The sequence below is a fragment of the Rana temporaria genome, chromosome 1 (genome assembly GCF_905171775.1).
Source record: "Rana temporaria chromosome 1, aRanTem1.1, whole genome shotgun sequence".
Classification (NCBI taxonomy): Eukaryota; Metazoa; Chordata; class Amphibia; order Anura; family Ranidae; genus Rana; species Rana temporaria.
The window spans coordinates 101,808,074-101,834,956 of record NC_053489.1 but is presented as its reverse complement, the minus strand read 5'-3'; the positions used below and the strand labels follow the sequence as shown (position 1 = coordinate 101,834,956).

Here is a 26,883-nt window from a genome sequence, read left to right as displayed (position 1 = left end):
CTAGATTCTGAGCATGCGTGGATTTTTAACCGATGGTTGTGCCTACTAACGATCGTTTTTTTCCCATTGGTTAGGAATCCATCGGTTAAATTTAAAGCAAGTTGGCTTTTTTTTAACCGATGGTTAAATAACCTATGGGGCCCACACACGATCGGTTTTGACCAATGAAAACGGTCCATCAGACCGTTGTCCTCTGTTTAACCTATCGTGTGTACGAGGCCTAAGCCCTAATGCGATCAAATAATTAGGTCCTTTGTTATGTTGCAGGACATGTATATCTAGATAATGTCATCTTCTAGACCTACAGATATCAATTTGTACTCGCTATCACGCCAAGTTATCAAAAGGCCAGGGCAGTCTGTTCATGATGAGTACTGTCTTCTACTTAGTGCATTTCACCATCACAGACATCTACATCACAGTGAATGGGTAAATCACAAAAGACAGTTTGCAATGCTGCAAGTAGGTAGCTAAATACACTGCGTTGAAGAAGTATTGTTGCAAGCTCTTAATATATATATTCAGCCAGGCCTTTCACATGTTAATACAACTACAAGCATTGTATCAGCATGCACACAGCAAAGGTCAATAAATAGACACAACTGGGAATGTAATAAGAAAGTCATATATAAATAGGCATTTGAAATGGCAATGGATTGTGGGTAGTAAGACATCCAATGTTTGTTCACAGTTTTTTTTTTTTTTTCCCCCACTTCTGGCTAAATTACAGTTGTGCTTTCGCAATGTTTAACACAGAGAATGCATTAAACTGAGAGATTAGAAGATGCCGATGGCACTGCCCATTGTGCAGTCTAATGTTAAGCAACTGGCTGTTAGAACTCTACAAGACTTGACGTCTTTGCTGCGTGGAGCCCCTAGTGTGCCCTGCAGCTGGTGCCGACATTTCCAAACACCTCGGATTGTGATGATAAAACTCTTCAGTCCAGATGGATTCCAGCTATGTCCTTCTTATTAAATCACCCCAGTGTTCTCAAATGCAGAGCCAGAAAAAGAATGGTGTTAACTTCTAGTGAATAATCAGGATAATACTGATAGTTGTAGAATGCCATGTCTACCCTCTTTGTCCGGATAGACAATAACCCTTCTGCAGCCAGACAGTCCCAGCTGTAAAATGCTTCTGTACAAATGTCGAGCCAAAACTTCTTTCGTGTAGAGCAAAAAGTCTTTTAAGTCATCTTCACGTAAAAGCTGGCTTTTCGAATCTTCACAGCTGAGGTCCTGCACACAAAACAAAAAGAATACAACTGTTATCTTAGTCTTCGGCAATACGGCAGATGCTTAATTCTACTATATACATTAAATTGATCCCACACAATGAAGACACAATTGTATTAGAAGGTACTAAATGAGATTAGCCATCTGTCATTACACAGATTTAACATTACGCCATCTTCTGATAGACTTACTCATCAATATACCGACAGACTTGGCTGCTTGGCATGACAATTGGGAGGTTGTATGTCTGCCAGACAAAGCTGGATACATTCAGGAAACATGGAAAGGTCACATAATAACTATGTCATTACAGCATTGCAACAAGGAACCGAAAACTACAAATGAGGAAAAAATCTGCAAAGGTGCCAATGTAAAGAAATGTTTATTGGACCCAATCAGGAATCCTTGTAAAAGCGTGCATGTTTATGCACAGATAAACCCCAGCCATGGTCTTTTTGTTAACTGGCCCAAAAAATCTAATACTTGACTTCAGAAAAAAAAAATCTTAAGCCTTGTACACACAATCAGGTTTCCATCGGACAAATCCGCGGAATTTTGTCTGAAGGGCGTTGGACGTGAACTTGGTATGCATACAGACGGCAGAACTTTGTCAGCCAACAAACATGAAACTACGTGTTTTTTCCAGCTCTTTAGCGCCACCCTTTGAGGCAACTTCTGCTAATGTTGTGCTATGGTTAGTACTGGTTTGGAGCATGCGTGTTTGTACTTTGGATTTTATTCCAACGGACTTGTGTACGCATGATTGCATAATCCAACAAGACACATTTGTTGTCAGACAGTTTTAAAGCATGCTATAAAACATTTGTTGTCAGAAAATCCGACAACAATTGTCCGATGGAGCATAAAAACGGTCGGATTTTGCGAAAAAACCCTGCCATTGCAAATTTGTTGTCGGAAAATCTGATCATGTGTACGAGGCTTGAGGATGTTTGCTAGGTTTTTGAGAGTGCGACAAGCCATCAGACCTAGCTGGGAAAAGCAATGATCATCACATGTCTTCTAGTTCTATTTATGTGATTATTACCCAGCACTGAAATAAAGCAAGCAATATTCTAAAACATATTTTCCTAATGAATATTCAGCGGCTGATCAGCTATTTGCCAGCACTAGATAGCAAATGAACAACATGAACTATGCAGTTGCCTCCTGCAACACCATGGAAAAATGCTATCCAATAGGGTCAATTTCTGGTTTAGAAAGCAACCAGATGTCTAGGAAACTTGAAGCTTTTAACAAAGAACTATATTTAAAGGAACTTTTGAGCATACTAAATTATCTATCTCTCTCTCTCTGTCTATCTCTCTCTATCTATCTCTGTCTCTCTCTATCTATCTATCTCTGACTCTCTCTATCTATCTCTGACTCTCTCTATCTATCTCTGACTCTCTCTATCTATCTCTGACTCTCTCTATCTATCTCTGTCTCTCTCTATCTATCTCTCTCTGTCTCTCTCTATCTATCTCTCTCTGTCTCTCTCTCCATCTGTCTCTGTCTCTCCATCTGTCTCTCTCTCCATCTGTCTCTGTCTCTCTCTCTCCATCTGTCTCTGTCTCTCTCTCTCTCCATCTGTCTCCATCTCTCTCTGTCTCTCTCTCCATCTCTCTCTGTCTCTCTCTCCATCTCTCTCTCTCTCTGTCTCTCTCTCTGTCTCTCTCTCTATCTCTGTCTCTCTCTTTATCTCTGTCTCTCTCTCTCTCTCTATATATATATATATCTCTCTCTCAATTCAATTCAATTCAAATAAGCTTTATTGGCAGGACCAAATACATGTCCTCTCTATATACTCATACTCATACTCATACATATACTCATACTCTCTATATATCTCTCTCTCTCTCTATCTATCTATCTCTCTATCTATCTCTCTCCCTATCTATCTCTCTCTCTATCTATCTCTCTCTCTATCTATCTCTCTATCTATCTCTGTCTCTTTCTATCTATCTCTGTCTCTTTCTATCTATCTCTGTCTCTTTCTATCTATCTCTCTGTCTCTCTCTCTCTATCTCTGTCTCTCGCTATCTATCTCTATCTCTCGCTATCTATCTCTGTCTCTCTCTCTCTCTCTCTATCTCTGTCTCTCCATCTATCTCGTTCTCTCTCTCTCTCTCTCCATCTATCTCGTTCTCTCTCTCTCTCTCCATCTATCTCGTTCTCTCTCTCTCTCTCTCCATCTATCTCGTTCTCTCTCTCTCTCCATCTATCTCGTTCTCTCTCTCTCTCTCCATCTATCTCGTTCTCTCTCTCTCTCTCCATCTATCTCGTTCTCTCTCTCTCTATCCATCTATCTCGTTGTCTCTCTCTCTATCCATCTATCTCGTTGTCTCTCTCTCCATATGTCTCTGTCTCTCTCTCCATCTGTCATTGTCTCTCTCTGTCTCTCTCTCCATCTCTCTCTCCATCTCTCTCTGTCTCTCTCTCCGTCTCTCTCTCTATCTCTGTCTCTCTGTCTCTCTCTCTATATATATATATATCTCTCTCTCTCTATCTATCTCTCTCTCTCTATCTCTGTCTCTCTATCGCTGTGTCTCTCTCTCGCTATCTCTCACTATCTCTGTCTCCCTATAGAGATTATATATATATATATATATATAGATATATAGATATATAGAGAGAGAGAGAGAGAGAGAGAGAGAGAGAGAGAGAGAGAGACTATATATATATATATATATATATATATATATATATATATATATATATAAAAGAATATAACGGGTTCAGGTTAAAGAGCATAATAATGTATTCCTCTATTTTGTGTGCTCTCGTTCCCTTTACCCAGCCCTTTGGCAGACAATAAAGCATATATTGTGTTAATTTCCTACTTCTTCTAGGGTGTGACTCCCCAAGCTTGATACATTTGGGCAGAAATGTTGAATTGTCTGAACAAGAGTGTCTAGCTGTCCCCTCCCTCTCTCCTTATATAACCTACATCATTCATGGAGTACAGAAAGTAGATGGCACGGGCCCTGCAAATCAACGTTCTGGAAAACTTGTAGTGTCTGGCTCCAGGATTGCAATCTGCCAGCTCTGACATATCCCTGCCAGTGGATGCCTGGAACAGTATTGCGCAGAACTGGAAAGCTACACATTTCTCCGCTGTGATACAGAATGGATCAGTCATAGTGACAGAAAAGAAAACAAGTTACTTCTGATCTATTTTTGTGACATGACAGCCACTAATAATAACACCATTACTTTACCATGTATTAATTTTAGTTATCTGCCAACAACTGCCCTGTGTATGTGTGTTAAAAACATCTATGTAGAGTATAAGCAACATATAATAATGCTGAAAAAGGTTTGTATGGCAACCAAATCTACCAACTCATGGAATGAACACATTCTATTGGCTCTTGCACAATCCAGGTATTTGGACACCAGATTCCACAAAGCAATTTTAGTTAAAGTGGAACTTTACCTGTAACAACTTGATAAAAAATAATGTTCTTTTACAAGGTACATACATTCCACGTTAATAATTATGCTACCAAAATGAGTGTGTGCTGTAAATTGCCTCCAGCATTGCTCCTGTTACTTCTTGCTGGAGGCTCCCATTTTGCTGAAGCCCAGAGCCCCCAGAACAGCAGTAAATCATAAAGTGGAACTAAGCCTGTCAATTTAACAGTTTAAAAAAAACGGTTACATTCCTGGAATGCTGGGATTTCTAACTGTCATATTTGCTTGTGTTGTTCTCAAACTGTCAAACCATCAAATGGCTGGTGTCATAATTGGTCACATGTGCAGCACCATGGCAGTTGCAGATCAAACAGATATTATATAAAAACGCGCTACTCAGTGGTAATATAAACAAGCTTCAAGCTCTAGGTAAAATACACACCAAAATAGCAAATAATAAAGGAAGGAGTGAAAATAATGAAAACCACTTCAAAACATATAAACCATGAACCGTCACAATATTAAACATAATCAGTCCAATGAATTAGCTGTGGTAGTGTGGTATTGTGAACAGTAGGAATGTGCCTTGATGACATCACAACAGACGTGTGCACCTCCACCACACAGAATGCGTGCTTACAAGAAGGCAAGCATATCGAGCTTGCGGCTATCAACCCAGCCAGGGCCTTTATCATAGACAGCTTTAAACAAAGCATTTGCATAAAAAAGAAGCCAGCCGGCTCACAAACACCGGTCCTCACAGGACCGCTACGCAATGCCGTCAGCATGTCACTCCTCCCGACGTACGTTTCGTCACAATCTGATGTCATGGGGCACATGCTCGTTATGCTTACCTTCTGGTAAGCACGCATTCTGTGTGGTGGAGGTGCACACGTCTGTTGTGGTGTCATTTGTGATAGTCTCACTGATTTCAACTATCAAGGCACATTCCCACTGTTCACAATACCACAGTTAATTCAGTGGACTGATTATCTTTAATATTGTGTCATGATTTATATGTTTTGAATTGGTTTTCATTATTTTCACTTAATTTTATTAGCGCAGCGCCTTCTTTTATTATTTGCCGATCAAACAGAAGCAGCTTCTTTGGCTGTTAAGGATAGGAGGGTTTAATTCCATTTCAAGGCGGTCAGCAAATCGGCCTCTTCAAATTCGGCAGTGCCCAAAGATGGAGAGCAACTGAGCATGTGCAGAGCAGGGCAAGACCATGTATTACTGCATTTTAAATAGTATAGGCACTCATCTCTAATGTTTTACATACAGTAGCTGTACCTGCAAAAGGGGCCAGTCTGAAGTAATCTAGCAGGACTTAATTTTGACTAAAGTCCCACTTTAAAAATACAAGATCTGTTGCTGCATGGACTGGTTATGGCGATTAGGCTCCCCTAGAGACTTTTTTGACTAAACCATATTTAACTGGGTTGGGTGGCTGGATAGCCGTTATTACATATGTCTATGATCATGTAAAATCATACAATAGGCTTATACAACCACGGGGCCATAATAGTTCTGCTAGCCCTTGGTTAAGCATTTTGAAAGATTTGCCCTTACGCATGGTAAAATGGAGTGTCTGGATTCCTTAGTCAGCTTTAATGTTTGGACCAGAACAGAGAAAGTTATTGTATAATCATTTACAATCCTAGCTACATAATCACCAGATCTTGTGATCTGTGTACAGTAACCCTATCCCGAATCGTTTAGATTACCAGTTATAACTATGAAGTGATGGGCGGGCATTAATGACGTTACCGGCTCTCCTTTACATATACAGTTACTAAACAGTGACTGAACTGGGACTGCAGGTCAGCATTCCTGGACCTCATACTAAGAGTACAAGTATGAGACCACACCTGTCCCTAGAGGTGAAACCAGAGCAAGCAAAGTTTCCCAGCTCAGCAGCGCACATTCCTCTGTACAGAGGGCAGACATGTGCCAGGGAAATGAGTAACAGAAATGAAGAGTTCTCCAGAACACATGGGACAATAGATAACTACTACGATGCCAGAAGATTGGGAAGTCTCTGCTTTTGTTGACACTATCTACAAGGGATCGAAAATGTGTGGCTGGCTGAAACGCTTAGCATATTTGTGATAATCAGTTGTTTGATGAAACAACAGAGCATGAAGGATAGGGTATGTCACTGTGTAACTTCCCCCAAGTTAGGCACAGTATGCAGTGGGGAGGAGAGCCCTGCAACGCTAATCTCATGTAAAGCCAGTCTGTTCTCGCTCTGCAACCTAACGTTTGTTTGACTTTCTGTCCTAAGGGAAACCCGAGATGAACTAAGCAAGGGAACTGACACTGCTGATCTCTCATGCTGCAAAATACTAGTTGCCTGGCCTTCACGTTGCTTTAATATTTTTTTAAGTCAATGATCCAGAACAGAGAAGGATTTCTGACCTCACTCTGAATTTTCTGATCTGCAAGCCGGGTCCCACAACACCATCTTTACCTCCTACATCATAGGGAGCTGGTTGTCTCCTTCGGGTTCTTGCAGCTGGCCTCCTGATGATGTGTGCCACATAATCAGGGGTCAGCTACAAGGACTAGGAAAAGAGATAATCCCCTGATGACCTGCAGTGGCTCATGCACGGTAGATTACCCCATCCCCTGGGATTTGTGATGAGAGTATCCTGAGGCCTCGTACACACGGGCAAGAACCTCGTAAGAAAAAAAAAACGCTTTCCCCCGACGAGATTCTTGGCAAGAATCTCTTGCCGCCCGAGTGTACACACAGAACTTTCAAAAGAACCGTGGTTCTTTTGAAAGGCAAGAATGCGGTGACGTCATCGCGTACGACGAGCATGTGCTCATCACATTCGTCGCCATCTTGCTTCACCCTACTTATGCTGCGGAAGCTACCGCGCATGCGTCAAAGTAATTTCGAGCATGCGTGGGTTTCCACGACGACAAGTATACAGACTCTCGGGTTTCTCGCCGGGAAACAGGCCGACAAGAATCTCGACGAGAAAATAGAGAGCAGGATCTCTATTTTTCTCGTCGAGATTCTGGACAGATTTCCAGATGAGAAACCTGAAAGCCTTGTACACACGCTCTGTTTACTCGGCAAGAAAGCTCTGCCAGCAGTTTTCTTGCTGGTTCTTGTTGAGAAAACCGTGCGTGTGTACGAGGCTTAAGAGATTGCAAAGGCAATGGAATACACCATTCTCTCCTGGGCAAGAATCCAAGAAGTGCAGAGAGGGTTCCCCTAAAAAAAGATATAAAAAAAAAAAGGTTGGGTAGGAATAAAGTGAAGGAAAGTGGTTGGGGAGGGTAAAGGTCCATTTTAGATAAGCATAGTGCAAACAAATGCTTATGGGGAGCTTATTTAGTAAAACCTACATACGTGATGATTATACAAGTTTCTACATAAAATAACATTCTGTGATACATTAGCTGGCTCCCCTAGAATCCCAAGCTTCATAAGTTCACTGCACAGCCATCTTCCTATCCCTAGCTGCAGCGGGTACTTAATAAAATAAAAAAATTGTCCTTTGGCTGATTTGGCAAATTTGTAAAGCTGACTATACATAGAAACAATCCAGTTTTAGAATCTCCTTTACAGTTTTAAAACATTTCATAGGGCAAGGACACTACTGGATATAGGTTTAAAAGGAGAAGTATGGCCAAAGTTCTTTTGGCTTTACTTCTCCTATGGATTACAGAAGTTTTGTTTATTTTGCACTTCTGTAACCCATTTTCAGCCATCAGCGGGCTAAAGTCTGCTGTCAGTTGACGTCACTTAGCCTGTCCAGACGCTGGATCGATCCCGACTTTATAGTCGGAATCCACCCAGAAGCCTGGACCAGCAGCTAGCTCAGCCTTCTCTTTTAATTGTTCATTCAGGTAGGCCCTTGCACTACAATAGTTGAAGGTAAATGTATAAAATATTGTAGGAACAAAAATTGTCTCTGGACAGCCGCACTCTGAACAAATTGTAGCCTTTATTAAGGACAGCACTACAAGTCACAGCAAAATAAAATAAAACCCCACTGCTGACGCGTTTCGCACTGAAACTAGTGCTTAGTCATAGCTATTAGTAGGTATTTTATAGATTTACCTACAATTTTTGTTCCTGCTTTGCTAAGTACATTGCCTGCACCTGAGTGGTCTGCAGCGGAGGATATTCATCTGGGTTCCCACCTGGAGAAGCTACTCCCTTTTCCCTATAAAATTTTCAGGAAGATTGGGATTATATCTATGGATCACCAGCAGACACTTTCTGATATTTGTCTAAGGGAAAACCTTGTCTAATCACTGTAATGTCTATAGCCCTGTTCACATGGACTGAATATTGGGAGACATCAGCTGTTTTTTATGGAACCGGCCGATGTCTCCCAACATTCAGCCCATGTGTACAGGCCTATATATATTACAGTGATCAGACAAGGTTTTCCAACATGTTTGATAGCTTCTCCCTTAGAGAAATATCAGAAAGTGTCTTCTGGTGATCCATAGATGTCAACCGGTCTGACAGAAGCTGGCAGCTTACCCGGCTTCTGTCAGATGAGCATGCTGGAAAACCAGCAGTTGACCGGCTTCTGTCGGACAAGCATGCTGGAAAACCAGCAGTTGACCGGCTTCTGTCGGACGAGCATGCTGGAAAACCAGCAGTTGACCGGCTTCTGTAGGACGAGCATGCTGGAAAACCCGCAGTTGACCGGCTTCTGTAGGACGAGCATGCTGGAAAACCAGCAGTTGACCGGCTTCTGTAGGACGAGCATGCTGGAAAACCAGCAGTTGACCGGCTTCTGTCGGACAAGCATGCTGGAAAACCAGCAGTTGACCGGCTTCTGTCGGACGAGCATGCTGGAAAACCAGCAGTTGACCGGCTTCTGTCGGACGAGCATGCTGGAAAACCAGCAGGTGACTGGCTTCTGTCGGACCAGCATGCTGGAAAACCAGCAGTTGACCGGCTTCTGTAGGATGAGCATGCTGGAAAACCAGCAGTTGACCGGCTTCTGTAGGACGAGCATGCTGGAAAACCAGCAGTTGACCGGCTTCTGTCGGACAAGCATGCTGGAAAACCAGCAGTTGACCGGCTTCTGTCGGACGAGCATGCTGGAAAACCAGCAGTTGACCGGCTTCTGTCGGACGAGCATGCTGGAAAACCAGCAGGTGACCGGCTTCTGTCGGACGAGCATGCTGGAAAACCAGCAGGTGACTGGCTTCTGTCGGACCAGCATGCTGGAAAACCAGCAGTTGACCGGCTTCTGTCGGATGAGCATGCTGGAAAACCAGCAGTTGACCGGCTTCTGATCAGCTGAGAATGCTGACTGGAATTTTCTGATGGGGGGGGCATCCCCCTGTCAGAACACAACCGCTCAGCGTCTAACACGCTGGGTTGAACAAAAGAACCTATAAGTGAGTACCAGGCTTATGACAGCCTTTAATGTAAGAATTATTAACTCTGAAAAAAGGGTGGAGGTATATTATTTTCTTTGGTAGTACCACATGGAAAAACCTAAACATCTGAAGTTAATAAAGGACCCAAGTGCCAATTTGTTGACTCTCTCAAACTGGGAGCAGAGTGCACATGACATATAAATACAAGTATGTACTATACAGGTGTTTGCAGGGTAAATAGTAGATAGCATGTGGAGAGTGTACACTTGTTCTGCGGGTTAACATAGTCTAAACAGATGTCTGTATTTTGGCTCACTATAAACAAAATTACGGCACAAACTGCATAAGCGGGTCATCAAGGCCCAGTGTCTGGGGCAGATTTAATGAGACTATCACCAAACTATTAATTTTAACAAATTTTGTGCATTTTACATTGTATTAATGTTATCTACTGGTTAAAGCCTCCCGTTTATAGCTATATAAAAGCCCTAAACTACTGCTGGGTGCCACCATTTTGGATGTGACGTCATCAGCAGCCCCAGCACACCAAAAGCTAAAGAAAAATCAGTTGCAATCTTGTATACTAGACTAACGTGAGAGTGAAAGGGAATCCACAGCCTGGGATGAATTGTGGCTTCTTCCCTGCACACAAGGAAGTGATAATGAAAGGGAATCTACAGATTGGCATACATTGTGGCTTCTTCGCTGCACACAAGAAGCAAACCTCAACATAAACTGTACTCGCTGGCATAAAGACACATTCCTGAACTGAAACTTACCATGCCAGTGCGCAGTGCTTTAGGACGGCAGATGTTTCCACGTGCTGACAAATGCCGTGGGGATAAGAGAATAGGGTACTGTCGTTATGCTGTTCCACGCATCAATTGTTGGATCATAACAGTCCAATGTTTTGCACCTCTGAATTCCAAAATACCCTCCAACTACAAACAGTTTATTGCCAGATGCTACTGCATGGCAGCTCATTCTCTTGGCTGTAACATCTCCAGCTTTAGTCCACTGATACGTTTCGCTGTTGAATTTATAAGCTGAACAGGCTGAGAACTCTGTATCTCCACCCATGATGAAGATCTGGGTTCCCAAAACTGCTGCTGCCGTGTAGCGCCAGGGCTGCGGGCAAGTAGCGGGTACACTCCATCTGTTTTCGGAAGGATCATAGCACTGAACCTTAGGCAACTTGTCATGGCTAACACTGGTCCCGCCAAAGGCAAACAATTTCAGCTTTGCACTGACCACAGCTGCATTGCTGGCACCTTCTCGAAGAGGAGCGACCATTGTCCACTTGTTGGTAGCTGGGTCATACTGCTCCACTTGTTTTAAGGACACAGATGGAGAGGCAGGAAGACAGCCTGTGGCTGCAGTGTGTCCCCCTACTACATACAAACTGTGTTTTAGCTCAGCAGAGCCATGGCCAAAGCGTGCAACAAGCATTGGAGCAGCCTTTGACCACTCCTCATGAAGAGTGTCATAAACCCAAACATCTTTGGACACCCCGTTTTCTGAGCCCCTTCCTCCAGTGATATACACTTTGCAACCGATTGCACATGCACTGAATTCTTTTCGGGGACTTGGGATATCTGCCTTGGGTATGATCTCCTTTGCCTTCTGGTCAACGAGGTATAATTTATCACACATAAAAGTCTGTCCTCCCAGAAGAAACAGAGCATGTCCAGTTTTACGAGGCTTAGCACACATGCTGGTCACCACGCCATCATTTTGTAATATTTTTAATTTACACCGAATAGCTTCTTCTACTAGTTCTTTGCTTTTTTTCTGCTTAATGATAAGCTCCTCCATTGCCACATTCTCCATAAGATATATGGCTGGAAGAAGAGCCAACCGTACAGTTTGGAGCAGCTCTGGAAGGTAACAATGTCGCTTATTGAGATCGTAGTTAATCCAGTTCATTGCAGATTCATATACCATTCTTTCATCTTCAGTTTCCAGTTCCTCGTGGCATAAGAGCTGTACCACCAGTTCTTTGGGTAGTTGGAGAAAGTCTTCAGTTTTGCAGATGGTTTGGAAGTTGGTAAGGCACATTCTCCAAGACAGTTCATAAAGCTTTGTGCACTGGTGAGCATCAGAGAGGAGAAGCATGCCTAAGCAGTTGGTATGATGAAGGTTTTTCTCCAAGAATTCTGCACAAGCATCTCTGATGTCCTCAAACTCCAACATATCTCCTGCTTCCAGAAGAGATTCGGCATTTTCTTCATTGATGAGGACTCTGGACGAATATGCATAATCCAATAGAAGCTCTAGAACTTCTGGGTGGATAGCATTGTGAAAGTTTACCTCATTGGCTTGGCTTTCTTTAAGACCACCACTGAACATGGCTTCAAAATAACGACTGCAAGCAGCCAGGACAGCTCGGTGGCAAGGGAAGGACCTGCTTCCCGCCAGCAATAGGACATCTGTGAAGAGGCATTGCTGTCGTAATAGGTTGAGATGAGTGAGTACATTGTCAGCATATGAAGTTTTGTGGAACAGATAGATGTTCATGGAGCCAGTACTGGCTCTGGATTTACGATTCTCATGTATGCTGACTGACATCTTCACTCCTGTAGGGGGAAAAAAAACAACATTGGTATAATTAGTCATTGTGTGAAGGACATTTCTCAACCTCAAAAAAAAAATTCACTTCAGGGCCAATAATATTGATTGGGCCCTGGGCAAAACAATTATTGCGCGCCCCCCCCCCCCATGCAATTTCGCTCTCCACGTGCTCTGAGATATACACAAAATATCAGTTAGACTTAAAATCAGTTTACTGTATCAGATCAGGCAGCGATTGTGATTGGTTGCTAGAGGTTGCAGCATATCATTACCACATACTGACTGGTTGCTAGAGGTTACAGCACACATTACGGCTCACTGATTAGTTGCTAGAGGTTACAGCACATGATTTCTGCTTGTTGGTTGGTTGCTAGAGATTACTGTGCAGTAATACTGCTCACTGATTAGTTGCTAGAGGTTACAGCACCAGATTTCTGCTTGTTGGTTGCTAGAGATTACTGTACAGTAATACTGCTCACTAGGGATGTCCCGATACCAATGATGGGGCATTGCTTGCTCCCATTGATGCCAGGGCATTTTCTACTCACACAGTCCACAGTCCAGCCCCCTTGAAGTCTGAAGGACAGTAAAAAATGTGAGGATCCTGCTCTAAATTATCTAGGCTTGAGGTAATATAAGGAAACTTAGAACCATTTTTCAACTGATGGCAAGCAATGTATTCTTTTTTTGTACTCAGAAGAATAATGGTGTTGATGTTTGAGAAGAGCGAGACAAGAAAAACTGTCTTCTGGTTCCACAGCAACCAACTAGCATCATTGTTCAAGGGTAAATGACAGTTGGAAGGTGATTGGATTTTTTCCTTATAGCATGTTTCTCATACATCAGCTTGATTTCTGAATACTGACATTAACCTTATTGGTTTGTGTAAAGTGTATATCTTTGTGTCTGGTGCTCTTTATTGTTTAGTGGGACAGTAACATCAGAAGGTCACACATGGTTCATGAACATCTGGTTGCAGACTGGGATTTTGGGTGTACCTTTGGCTAACAGTTATTTTATTTAACTAGTAATTTAACTAATCACTTAACTATGTGATTCATAACATAGTTAAAGCGGAAGTAAACCCATCGATTTGATAGTTTCAAAAAACAGTTAAGATTCCCGGCATGCTGGAAATGCTAGCGGTCACATTTGCTTATGCTCTCAACCAAACTGTCAAACCATCCAATGGCTGGTTTCATAACTGATCACATGTGCAGCATCATGGCAGTTGTAGATTAAACAGAGGCCAAGATGGCAGCTTCCTTGGCTGAAAACGATAGGAGGGTTTACTTCCACTTTAAGCAAGCTTGGTGAAGAGCTGTGGAGTAGAATAGCCTTGAGTGAGACCTCTACTGGCTGCAAGTGGTAAACCAGTCAAGAAAATATATTTAAATTGCTATAAATTTCCTTTAAAGACGTACAGTGGAACCTTGGTTAACGAGAAACGCGGTTAACAAGCGTTTTGAAAGACGAGCAACTTTTATTTTTTTATTCTGACTCGGTTTGCGAGTGTTGTCTCGCAAAATGAGCAGGATTCAAGCCAATGGGGTGTGCAGTACCGCATTTGGCCAGGGGTGCGGGGGCGCAAGTGACACTCGGAAATACTCAGTTCCTGAGCCTTTCCTAGTTCAGTCGAGCTGTCCCTGAGTATTTCCATCCCTCTCCAGCGCTCCCCCCACCTCTGGCCACATGCGGTATTGCATGCAATAGAATGTGGAACGAATTATCTTAATTTTCATTGACTTCTATGGGGAAACTCGCTTTGATATGCAAATGCTTTGGATTACAAGCATTCTCCTGGAACAGATTATGCTCGTAATTCAAGGTTCCACTGTATTCCTAAATAATCCTTTTTTAGGTCAGCGCTCACAGGGTCGCTTTAAGGATAAAATGTCCACGTTTTTCAATGAATACGCTTTTGTGTAATCAACATGAACATTGGAACGGCCACTGTTTTTAAACTGACTCATCTTGAAACAAATCATTATGAAGACTAACTGGTATACAGTTTATTATATGGATATCAATGGCCTGAAACACAGAAAGGAATAAGCCGATTATCTACTTAACACTACACTGATCTATTTTTTGCACTTTGTTATAGTTTCTATTTCATGCTTTGTACTTTCCTTTATGCGGTATTTATATAATATATATGTGTGGCTTTTTTCAAATTATCTTTCGCAGCCTTGACAGTCTTGTAAAACGAGTTCAGCCACTTTAGAGAGATCCATGGTAGACCATATATCAGCAGAAGAGCCTGTTTCTTACCCCTGACACCTCCATCTACAACAGTCATATGATCCACTCTACACATGTCAACATGCAAACATCATGATCATAACAAGAAAACATATCTTATGCATGTGATAAAGGAGGTATGCACCCCATACACCTGCACGTGTTGAAAGATGGATTACTGATCTCAGCACGACTCCATGAAAACTGCAGACTGCAATATGGAACACCAAATTTACAGCCAAGTTTTGAACTCTGCCAGGCGAATAGCAGCGCAAAGTCACAAAGTTTGTCAGGAAACACGTGCAGCTCCTACCCCTAAGCACACATCCCTACTTCATTCATTTATATAACTCATGTAATTGTAAACCACCACACTCAACGAAAGGTTTGGACACATCCTTCTCAAGACTCTTTTCTTAACTGTCATTACAAAGGTCAGCCGAGTGATTTACAACTGTTAAACATCCTACTGACAGTACCTCAAAGTGCTCATGTAACACTCTACATGCCAGGAGGAGCTATTTTAAATAGTGGGAAAACTGACCACATATTCTAATTAAGACAAAATGCTTTTAAATATATAAAAAAAATAATAATAATACATTGCACTAAAACCAAAAAGAATGGTATAAAAGTTATAGTAAACCCTATTTTTTATGCAAAGGTAAGTAATGTGGAATTCAGAAGCCAGTATGTCCGTTGCAGGACCAGCTCCATTGACAACTTAGGAAAACTTCAAAATTTAGGTGGCCATTATAGATTTTAGGGGAACATTGGCTACCTGGCTTCTGGAATTGAACATTATCATGCATAGCCCCCCCTCCCCGCGGCTCTGCCAAACTTGTCTGCCCTAAAGGATGCCAGCCTCTATCCCAGCAATTCTTAACCAGGGTTCTGTTACACCCTAGTGTTCCTCCAGAGGTTGCTAAGGGTTCAGATATCTGTAGCAAATTTACCTAACATATGATGGTGCTTGGTTAGTTCTGGGGTCAGTGCCACTTGCCAAAGCCAGCTGCATGACGCCAGTGAACCCTTTAGCTGTGCAAAATAATGTGGAGGTCAGAAGCTAATATGTCTAATTCAGGGGCGGACTGACAACTCATGGAGCCCTCGGGCAATAGGAGATTATGGGGCCCCTGGGCAATAGGAGATTATGGGGCCCCCGGGCAATAGGAGATTATGGGGCCCCCGGGCAATAGGAGATCATGGGGCCCCCCGGGCAATAAGAGATCATGGGGCCCCCTGGGCAATAAGAGATCATGGAGCCCCCTGGGCAATAAGAGATCATGGAGCCCCCTGGGCAATAAGAGATCATGGAGCCCCCTGGGCAATAAGAGATCATGGAGCCCCCTGGGCAATAAGAGATCATGGGGCCCCCTGGGCAATAGGAAATTATGGGGCCACACAGTACTGTATACACACACACATACAGTATACATACACAGTATACACACACACAATATACACACACAGAGAATACACACACACACTGAAGCCTCATACACACGACCGAGGAACTCGACGGGCGAAACACATCGTTTTCCTCGTCGAGTTCCTTGTTAGGCTGTCGAGAAACTCGACAAGGCAAGTTTCTCCATTCCCGTCGAGGAAATAGAGAACTTGCTCTCTTTTTGGCTCGTCGAGTTTCTCGACAGTTTCCTCAACGAAAATGTACACACAACAGGTTTCTTTGGCAAAAAAATATCTCCCAGCAAGTTTCACGAGGCCTGAGAAGGTACTGGAGAGGCGGGGAAGCAATAATCTTGGATTTTTTAGGATGTCGGTAAGGGACATTTCAGGGACAGATGTAAAAAAAAAAAAAAAAAAAAAAAGATTTTTACATACTGTGCCTGGTTTTACTGAGGCTGGCAACCCTGATGGAGCCCCCTAGTGGCATGGGGCCCTCGGGCAGTGCCGAGTGCCCAAATGGTCAGTCCACCCCTGGTCTAACTGCAGGAGCCAGCTTCATTAAGAACATAAGAAAACTTCAAAATTTAGGTGGCAGTCATAGGTTTTAGGGGAGCACTGGCTACCTAACTTCTGGAATTAAAAATTACCATGCATAACCCCCCCCCCCCCCGGCTCACTTTGCCAAACTTATCTACCTTATAAGATGCCAGCCTCTATCCCAGCCATTTTGAACCAGGCTCCTGAGATACCCTAGGGTTCCTCCAGGGGTTACTACGGGATCATCGAGCTGTAGGGCATTCGGGCACTTGTAAGCTCCCAATAAACAGAAAGCCATGGGATGCCAATCACAACCACAGAGGTTAAGATCGAATTTAATGACACATGGTAAGCTGTACAAACAGGAAGTGCTGGGGTTTCCTTCAAATTGCAAATGTGCTTAACTAATCAAATGTGCCATTCCTCCTTTTTAACTGACACCACGCACAGCTGTCTGAAGCAGGCCGCGTTCTACAGATCTTTGGAAAGAACATAAAGAGAATTCATCAACGTCTTATCTCAAAGGAACGAATGCAATGCAGGTCATTTATGAAGATTCCACGCATGACAATTTTTTCCAGTGCATTTTCCAGCTACAAAACAAATCCCTGCCTGCTACATAAGTGCAACTTCCCTCCAGGCTGTCAAGCTATGGTCTCCTGAAGTCAGACTAGTAAAGGTCTGTACTGTATATATAGGTGATCTCATTCCATGACAGAAAAAGAACACCTAACCTTCCCAGTAACATAGAGGAATGTATCTAACAGAGTCAGAATTTATAACCATTGCAGAGGAGGAATGTGCACGAGTATGTGACTTCAAGGCATCTTCTGAAAGGTTGTCAGCGACCTTCAAACAGAACTTATCAAACCTGTACAAGGGGAAAAATAGTCAGCCGCCCACATCATATTAAAGCAAGTCTTTAGGCAGAAAAAATAAAATCATAAACACATTCTCCGGAGGTGATGAGGAAGCGTCCTTTGATATGTAGAGGAACTTGAGTTGACTTGCGCTACAGACTGTTATAGTTTGTTTTCAGACTGCGTTGTGATACAGAATGTACAGCACAACTAATCTCTATAATGCATCTCTGCACATAGACACGAGCTGGCTGTCTAAAAATTAAACACGGAACCACTGTTTTTTTTTTACAGTAAAGTCGGAACGACTGTTCTTAACAACAATGGCAGGATAAACATGCAGGCACAGATTGACCAAGCACCACGGAATTCATCATAGCAGAATAATCATAGGTATGCGCAAAGGGTGTGCCAGGTGTGCCTGGGCACACCCTAATCACCCTGTGCTGCACAGAATCCCCTGTTCTCAGTCTCTATCTCTTTATCTAAAGTGAGACTGTTTAGACCCCTTTATATTTCACCAAAGCCCCCCAATGGGGCTCCAAAAAATTGTACAACAAATTAAAAAAATGATTGTAAAAAAAAGAACAAAATAATACAAATAAACTACTGACACCAATCTCTGCCCTACTGACACCTTCACTGCTCTACGACACCAACCTCTGCCCTATATGTATTTACATACACGCATGTGTGTTTGAGCTTTGGGGTGCACACCCTAATGCAATAGACTGCGCACACCTATGAGAATAATAATGATCAGCTGAGAAAATTTAATGCAAGACATCAACTCTTTGCCCAACGTTAGTTGGCCAAGGGTGACTACAATAGCTGCAGAGAAGCAACAGACGTACAATCGGACAGGGGTTTCTAACATGCCAACAGACATTCAATATTTCCCATCTGGCCATAATTGGTTGGATCTTAGGCCTCGTACACACGATAGGATCGCCAGAGGACAACGGTCTGAAGGACCGTTTTCATCAATCCAAACCGATCGTGTGTAGGCCCCATGAAAAATGAGAACTTGCTTTAAAATTGAACCGATGGACGCCTAACCGATAGGTCAAAACCGATCGTTAGTATGCAAAATCATCGGTTAAAAACCTGCGCATGCTCAGAATCAAGTCGACGCATGCTTGGAAGCATTGAACTTCGTTTTTTTCAGCACATCGTTGTGTTTCACGTCACCGCGTTCTGACACGATCGTTTTTTTAACTGATGGTGTGTACGCACAACGGACCATCAGTCAGCTTCATAGGTTAACCTAGGACAACGGTCCTTCAGACCGTTCTCATCGGATGGACTGATCGTGTGTACGAGGCTTTAGAGTTGATAAATAAACACTGTGCTTTGTCTCTTACTTGTTGCCCCTAATAACTAATCAGAATCATCAGTTCATATTTAAACCAAAAGGGCCAGATCCACAGTGAGAGTACGCCTACTGATACGCCAGCGTACTTTCAAATTTCCCGCGTCGTATCTTTAGTTTGAATCCTCAAACCAAGATACAACGGCATCTGGGTTTGATCCGACAGGCATACGGCTTCGTACACCTCGGGTATGCTAATTAGCTATTTCCGACGATCCATGAACGTACGCGTGGCCGTCACATTCTCTTACGTCGTCTCTAGTCGGCTTTTTCTGGCGTATAGTTAAAGCTGGTATTTTGCGGCGTATAGATAGACTTGCCTTGTTAAGTTTGGCCGTCGTTCCCGCATCGAAATTTGAATTTTTTTTTTTTTTTGTGTAAGTCGTCCGTGAATAGGGATGGACATACTTCACGTCTAAGTTAAAAAAAATGACGTCGTTGCGACGTCATTTAGCGCAATGCACGGCGGGAAATGCGCCCGTGCAGATCTCTGTGGATGTGCCCCAATGTTTATAAATGGCAGTTAGAAACTGAATGGTTGCTATAGGCATCAAAAACTATCACACAACAGCTCCTGTATATATCTGTTCAACTGTACAAGACTCATCAATTCTCAGGGTCAACTAACTTATGCTTGAAGGACTTTTCTATAGATTTTTCTTGGTGCATTTTTTTTTTTCTTTTACAAGATAGGTCATTACTTAAAGTGTATGTAAACCCTTTCCTTGTAAAACAATCCATTCAGTTAAAAAAAAAAATGAAAGGAAAAACATTTGTATATACAACACATTAGAAATAGATTTTTCCCCTTTTTTTATAAGAGATCAGAAGCCTCCATTCTCAGCCGCACAGAGAAGTAAGGGAGGAGAAACAGCAGCACACTGAATGTCCCAGTGATAGGCTGTGCAGGGGAGTTGTGTGAGCAGAGGTCTGATCATTAGAGGAAAGCACACCGAGTTGCCAGCACAGCTGACCACGCTGTGTTCTCGTGCCTAGTGCGGTCCGTTTTTAATAAGAAAGCAGAGGGACTGGCAGGAATACCAGGGATGTCACACAAAGGAAGCAATACAAAGAGAACAGGATATCTTTTCACGCACGCACATCGTACAGCAGGCACATATCAGAAATATAAAATGTTACATTTATATATTCTTTAACCCCCCCCCCCCCAAATTGTTTAGGCTTGGAAATGGCATGAAGAATGTCATAAAACCTGTGCACAGCCAAGCTACATAGGAGGGCTAATTTACACATAAGGGCCCAGATTCAGGTAGATTCGCGCAATATTTGCGTGGGCAAAGAGCAAAAAAAAATTTCTGCGCCCACGCAAATATTGCGCTTTGCCCGCGATTCACGGAGCAATTGCTCCGTAAATTGCGCGGGCGATATGCTAAACAGCCGGGCGTAAGGCTGCCTAATGTAAATGATCCCGCCGGGGGCGGGAATCATTTAAATTAGGCGCGCTCCCGCGCCGAGCAAACAGCGCATGCTCCGTCGGGAAACTTTCCCGACGTGCATTGCGGCAAATGACGTCGCAAGGACGTCATTTGCTTCTAAGTGAACGTGAATGGCGTCCAGCGCCATTCACGGTTCACTTACGTAAACGACGTAAAATTTGAACGTCGCGAGCGGGAAGCGCAGCTATACTTTAGCATTGGTTGCGCCTGCTATTAGCAGGAGCAGCCTTATGCTAAAGTCGCCGTACGGAAACTCCGTACCTTGCGTGCGCAGGGCCCGCGCAACTTTTGTGAATCGGTGGTAGTATGCAATTTGCATACTATACGCCGATCACAATGGCCGCGCCCCCGCAAGAATGCAGCCTGGGATGTGAAGGCATAAGGAGGCTTATGTCTGTCACATCCTAGGCTGCAGTCGGTGTAACAAGGTTCCTGAATCAGGAGCACTCGTTACACCGGAGCAAGTAAGCCCTTGCGCCGCGCAACCTATGGTTGCGCGGGCGCAAGTGCTTCTTGAATCTGGCCCACGATGATTAACCTATCAGCATGTCTTTGGAGTGTGGGAGAAAGCATGCAAATCTATTCAGATAGTGTCCTAGACAATATTTGAACCAAGGACCCCATAGGGGGGTATTTATGAAAGGCTTTCCACTTTGCACTACAAGTGCAAAGTACACTTGGAAGTGCAGTCGCTGCAAAACTGAGGGAAGCTCTGCTGATTTTATTATCCAATCATGTGCAAGCTAAAATGCTGATTTTTTATTTTCCTTGCATGTCCCCCTCGGATGTACAGCGACTGCACTTCCAAGTGCACTTTCAGTGCAATTTCATGTGCACTTGTAGTTTGCACGTATAGTGCAAAGTGGATTTGCCTTTAGTAAATAACCCCCCCATATGTGCTAACCACTAAGCCACTGTGCTACAGTGGGTACACTTATGCCTCGTTTCCACTGAATGGAACGGTTCGGGTCAGTAAATTTGGACCACCAATCAGTGGAATGTATTGCATCTCCTCCCTAATGGAACCGTTCCATTTTCTATGGCCCCACATCTGAAGCAGGACCCAGAATGGTCCGGTACGGTTCGGTTTTATGGCACACTTTCATAATGGAAACACCCAAAATAGCGTACCGTACCGAACCGATCCGTTCAGTGGAAACGAGGCATTATAGAACCAAGAGTGCTTCCATAAGTACTGACCATACACATATGACACTCAGGGGCTGATTTACTAAAACTGTATTGTGCAAAACCTGGTGCAGCTCTGGTGCATAGAAACCAATCACCTTCCAGGTTTTATTGTCAAAGCTTAATTGAACAAGCTGAAGTTAGACCCCATTCACACCTGAGCGTTTTGTCGCCTGAAGCGCGACGCTCCAAAAACGCTAGAGGGGAAAAAATCCATTATTCTCTATGGAGATGGTTCACATCGCCAGTCCAAAACGCGCGAATCGGGCGGTTTGGGCATTTGTATTTCCCATAGAAAGTAATGGAAACGCTCGATTCAAGCGACTAGCGCGACGAGCGTTTGCTACGGGCGTTTTTGTCGCTTTAATCAATAGAACATTTCACCCAGGCAGAAGATAAATAAATAAAATCTACCAACATAGCAACAAGTGATGAAAAGATGATCATTTTTCCTATTGGCTAAAATAAAAACAACAAAGTACAAAAATGTCGGACGACGCTGTATGCAAACACGCAAATACGCATGAATACGAAAAAAACGACCAAACAAGCTACGCTCAGGTGTGAATGCAGCCTTAGAGGCTAATTGGCTACCATGCAGAGCTGCACCAGATTTTGCACTCTCCAGTTTTAGTAAATCAACCCCTCAGTCATATATATAAAGCTGGCATTTAAAGCAGCATGGTAGCCAAGGTGTGTGGACCAAGTCTAATGGCACCAAGCTATCTCTAAATTAGGAGACCACATGTAAGCTTCCAGCTTCATTAATAACATTGAAAGTAATGCAGCAGGACCTTTCCTTTCCACATACATTTCTAATCCTAATTCCCAACCTATAATATGCATACATCAATAGCATACGGGTACAGATGATCACCAACCCCTGGCATATAGTGTGCATTTCTTAGACAAAAGCCATGAGGACTGCACCCCCTTAGCCAGCATAGTCTATGCACTTGTATAGGAGCCACTCCTCCGAGCCTAAGCCCATGGTGGGAACACGCTTTTAGCCTAACACAACATGACAGCTGAATATGCAGCACGTGCAAGACGTATTAGATGTATCTAAACCCGTGTCTAAGAATTGACTTCACAATAAGCTCCAGCACACTTGGGTCCGCACTTCCCATTTACACTGAGCTCACTAAAATATTGACAAACGACTTTCTTACAGAGTAACTATTATATATTGTTTAGTAAATAAAGACACAATCTTGCAAAGAATAAACAAAAATCTGACATAACATGAAATGACAGGTAGGGTGGTCCTGTTCTCAAGAGCTTACACTTTAAAAACGTATGCACATTTATTAGCTATACTTTGCATATTGGCTGTGTGCCACATAATAAGACACGTTTCTTTAATATAAGGCAAAGATCAATGTGTTAAAAAGGACAGTAACCCCCAATGATCAATCAACAATAATCTTTCCTTGTCCTGACTATATCCTAAATAATCATGGGTAGTGCCCACCGCCGTTCCCTGTATGTACTAAATCAATATATTGGTAAAAGTTCCCATTTTTTTATATAATCAGTATAAAAAAGGGGTGTTTTGAAAAACATCTTAGCTTCATTTGTTATATCAAACCAAACTTGGTTGAGAAACCTGAAACAAAGGCTGGCACTAGTAGGGAGCTGGCTGGTACTGGGAGTCTGGGATGGCAGTGTTGGGCAGGGACTATGCTCTCTAGGAGCGGAGGGAGGCACACAGTACTGGAAAGCTGAGCCTGGGAACAATAATAGGCACTCAGGCTGAACGTACAGCAGTTCTCATTCAAATGTCGCTCCTCCCAATACTGGGAACACACAGCAATGGACAATCCTAAATCGCATCGCTGGTACCATAACAATTACAAAGCCAGCCGTGGTTTAGGGTTTACAGTGCCAGGGACTGTCACCCAGAGAGCCCTCTCCGGACTCATCACCATGCAATATTATTATTATTAGTAGTATTATTATTATATGCAGCACCTAATGTTACAAAGCAAACTACATTGTTCTATTAGAACTTCTTTCCTCTATTGTGCTGGCAGAAAGTCTGGCATGCTGCATTTCGGGTGCACTGATGTTGGCATTCAAGTCCATCAGATGGAATCCTAAATTCAGTTATAATCAGTTCATGCAGTTCTTAGTGAAATCTTATATTATTAGGAGGTTCATGCAGTTCTTGTGTGTATCCAATAATAGTGATAGCTTCTAATTGTAGGGGGTGACATTAAAGGATCCTAACCACATGGCAAAGCTACAAGACTTTGGGGTACCTACCAATGCCATCACACGCAGCCACCCCTATCACATGGCAGTATTGCAAGACTTTAGGGTCCCTATCACTGCCCTCATACACATGGCAATGCTACACATTAGAGTGCCAACTGCTGCCATCCTTGACACATGGAAATGCCACAAGAAACTAGGGCTTCTACCTCTTGTCCTGCTTATCACATAGCGATGCTATAAGACTTTAGTCTATGACTTCCATCGTGCAGATGGTCATCCTTCGCATATGACAAAGCCACCAGAAAATACCCATCATTGCCATCCTTATCACATGGCAATGTCACCAGACATAAGGGTACATATCATAGCCATCTATACAACATGGCAATGCCAAGACATTAGGCTACTTTCCACTGCCAGCTAAATAACATGACAATGCTGCCAGACATTGAGGTACCTACTTCTGCCATCTTCATCAAATGGCAATGCCACCATACATAAGGGTATCTACGTTTTCCACCTATACCACATGGAAATGCTTCAAGACATCAGGCTACCTACCACTGCCAACCTTATCACATGTCAATGCTACAAGTCTTTAGGGCTGCTACCAGTGTTATCATACACATGGTCATCCTCATTACATGCCAGTGATATAAGACATTAGGACACCCACCACTGACATCCTATGAGCCAAAGGGTACCTAGCATTGCCACCCTTAATACACAGCAATTCTACAAGACATTAGGCTACTTATCTGACATGAAAATGCTACTAGACATTGCGCTACCTACCAATGCCTTTCTTATCACATGGCAATGCTACCAGACATTGGGCTACCTACCAATGCCTTTCTTATCACATGGCAATGCTACAAGACATTGAGATACCTACCACTGCCATCCTTATCACATGGCAATGCTACCATACATTAGGATACCTACCAATGCCTTTCTTATCACATGCCAAGGCTACAAGCCTTTAGGGTTCCTATCAGTGTTATCATAAACATTGGTCACCCTCCAGCACATGCCAATGCTTCAAGATGTTGGGTTACCTACCACTGCCATCCTTATCACATGCCAATGCTAGATTTCAGGGTGTCTACCACTGTCACCAAGCACATGGTAATCCTCATCACATGCCAGTGCTACGAGAAATTAGAGTACCCACCAATGCCAACTTTATCACATTGCCATGCTACAAGACTTCAGGGTACCTATCAATGATATCATACAGATGGTCATCCTAACTACATGCCAATGCTACAAGACATTAGGGCACCTACCACAGCCATATCTCATGGTGATGCTACCAGACACTGGGGTACCTACCTATGCCATCCTTATCACATGGCAATGCTACCCGATACTGGGGGTACCTACTACCTCTGCCATCCTTATCACATGGCAATGCTACCAGACACTGGGGTACCTACCTCTGCCATCCTTATCACATGGCAATGCTACCAGATACTGGGGTACCTACTACCTCTGCCATCCTTATCACATGGCAATGCTACAAGGCTTCAGGGTACTTACCACTGGCATCATACACGTGGTTATCTTTATTACATGCCAAAGCTAAAGGACAATAGAGTACCTTCCACTGCCAGCTATATCACATGGCAATGCTACCAGATACAGGAGTACCTACCACTGCCACCCTTATCACATGGCAATGCTACAAGACCTTAGGGTACCTACCAATGACATCCTACACCTGGTCATCCTTATTACATGCCAGTGCTATAAGATATTAGGGTTAGGTGCCTACCACTGCCACCTTCGTCACACTGCAATGCTATAAGACATCAGGGTATATACATGGCATTGATATCACTGAGCCCCCCCAGGCTGATACCACCACTGCCATCCTTATCACATGGCAATGCTATCAGACTTTAGAGTACCTACCAATAACATCCTCCACATGGTGATCCCCATCACATGCCAGTGCTAAAAGATATTAGGGTTCGGTACCTACCACTGCCATCCTTGTCACATGGCAATGCTACAAGACTTTAGGGGTCCTACCCCTGCCACCTTCTAATACTCCGAGTTCTTTGCTAAAGTTCCCTTCTCTGATGTCCCTGTATAGTGATAGGAGTCTCTGCTCATCCCTTGTGACATCTGATCCCTACACTCCGATCCATGCTGCAGCTTCTATCAGTGGCCAGGCACACGGGGCTCCCAGGACAGCACTCACCTCCAGCTCACAGGGGATCATGTCAGTGTGCGAAGTCCCGATGGTGGCTCCAGGCTCGCGGTGCTCCGGGGCTCTCTGTACTCCGGTGAGTGGCTGAGCGGTGTGTCGGGTCTCCGTACAGAACACATGGGATGGGGGAGGCGGAGGAGAGGGGGGCGCTGTGTGTGCTCTCTGTGTGTCTCAGAGACTCAACCTCTCTGCAGCCAGACTTCATTCACTGCGAGGTGTGATAGGAGGAGGAGGAGGAGGGGCGTGTCCAATACTACTAGAGGAGGAGGAGCTGGCACTATGCAAATCCAACCTCAACACAATGCCATGCAGCCTGCAACATCCCATCGTCACATTGTTACTATTCACGATCCCGGGTGGCAGTGAATAGTAACACTTCATAACTTGTTATCAGAGTCTACAGATCAGTGTTTTCACCCATCATTCACCCATCATTCACCCATCATTTACCCAACATTAACGCATCATTTACACAACATTCACGCATCATTTACACAACATTCACCCATCAATCAGTGGCGACTGGTGCTCAAAATCTTTGGGGGGGGGGGCGCAAACGAAAAAAAAATTGCAGCCTCACTGTGCCCATCAAACGCAGCCACTGTGCCATCAATTCGCACCACTGTGCCATGCCATTAAACGCAGCCACTGTGCCATGCCATCAAACGCAGCCACTGTGCCATCAATTGTCACCACTGTGCCATGCCATCAAACGCAGCCACTGTGCCCTGCCATCAAACACAGCCACTGTGCCATCAATTGTCACCACTGTGCCCTTTAATTGTCACC

The 26,883-nt window shown here is 43.5% G+C and overlaps 1 protein-coding gene across 1 annotated transcript; it reads right to left on the bottom strand.

Moving 5' to 3' along the window:
• Window positions 1–493: 493 nt before the first annotated feature.
• On the bottom strand, window positions 494–26,302 carry ENC1 (ectodermal-neural cortex 1). Its single transcript, XM_040341439.1, has 3 exons — window positions 26,086–26,302; window positions 10,797–12,593; window positions 494–1,239 (listed from the first exon to the last, which is right to left on the bottom strand). The coding sequence occupies exon 2, from the start codon at window positions 12,583–12,585 to the stop codon at window positions 10,816–10,818; it is 1,770 nt and encodes a 589-aa protein (XP_040197373.1). The 5' UTR covers window positions 12,586–12,593; window positions 26,086–26,302; the 3' UTR covers window positions 494–1,239; window positions 10,797–10,815.
• Window positions 26,303–26,883: the final 581 nt, after the last annotated feature.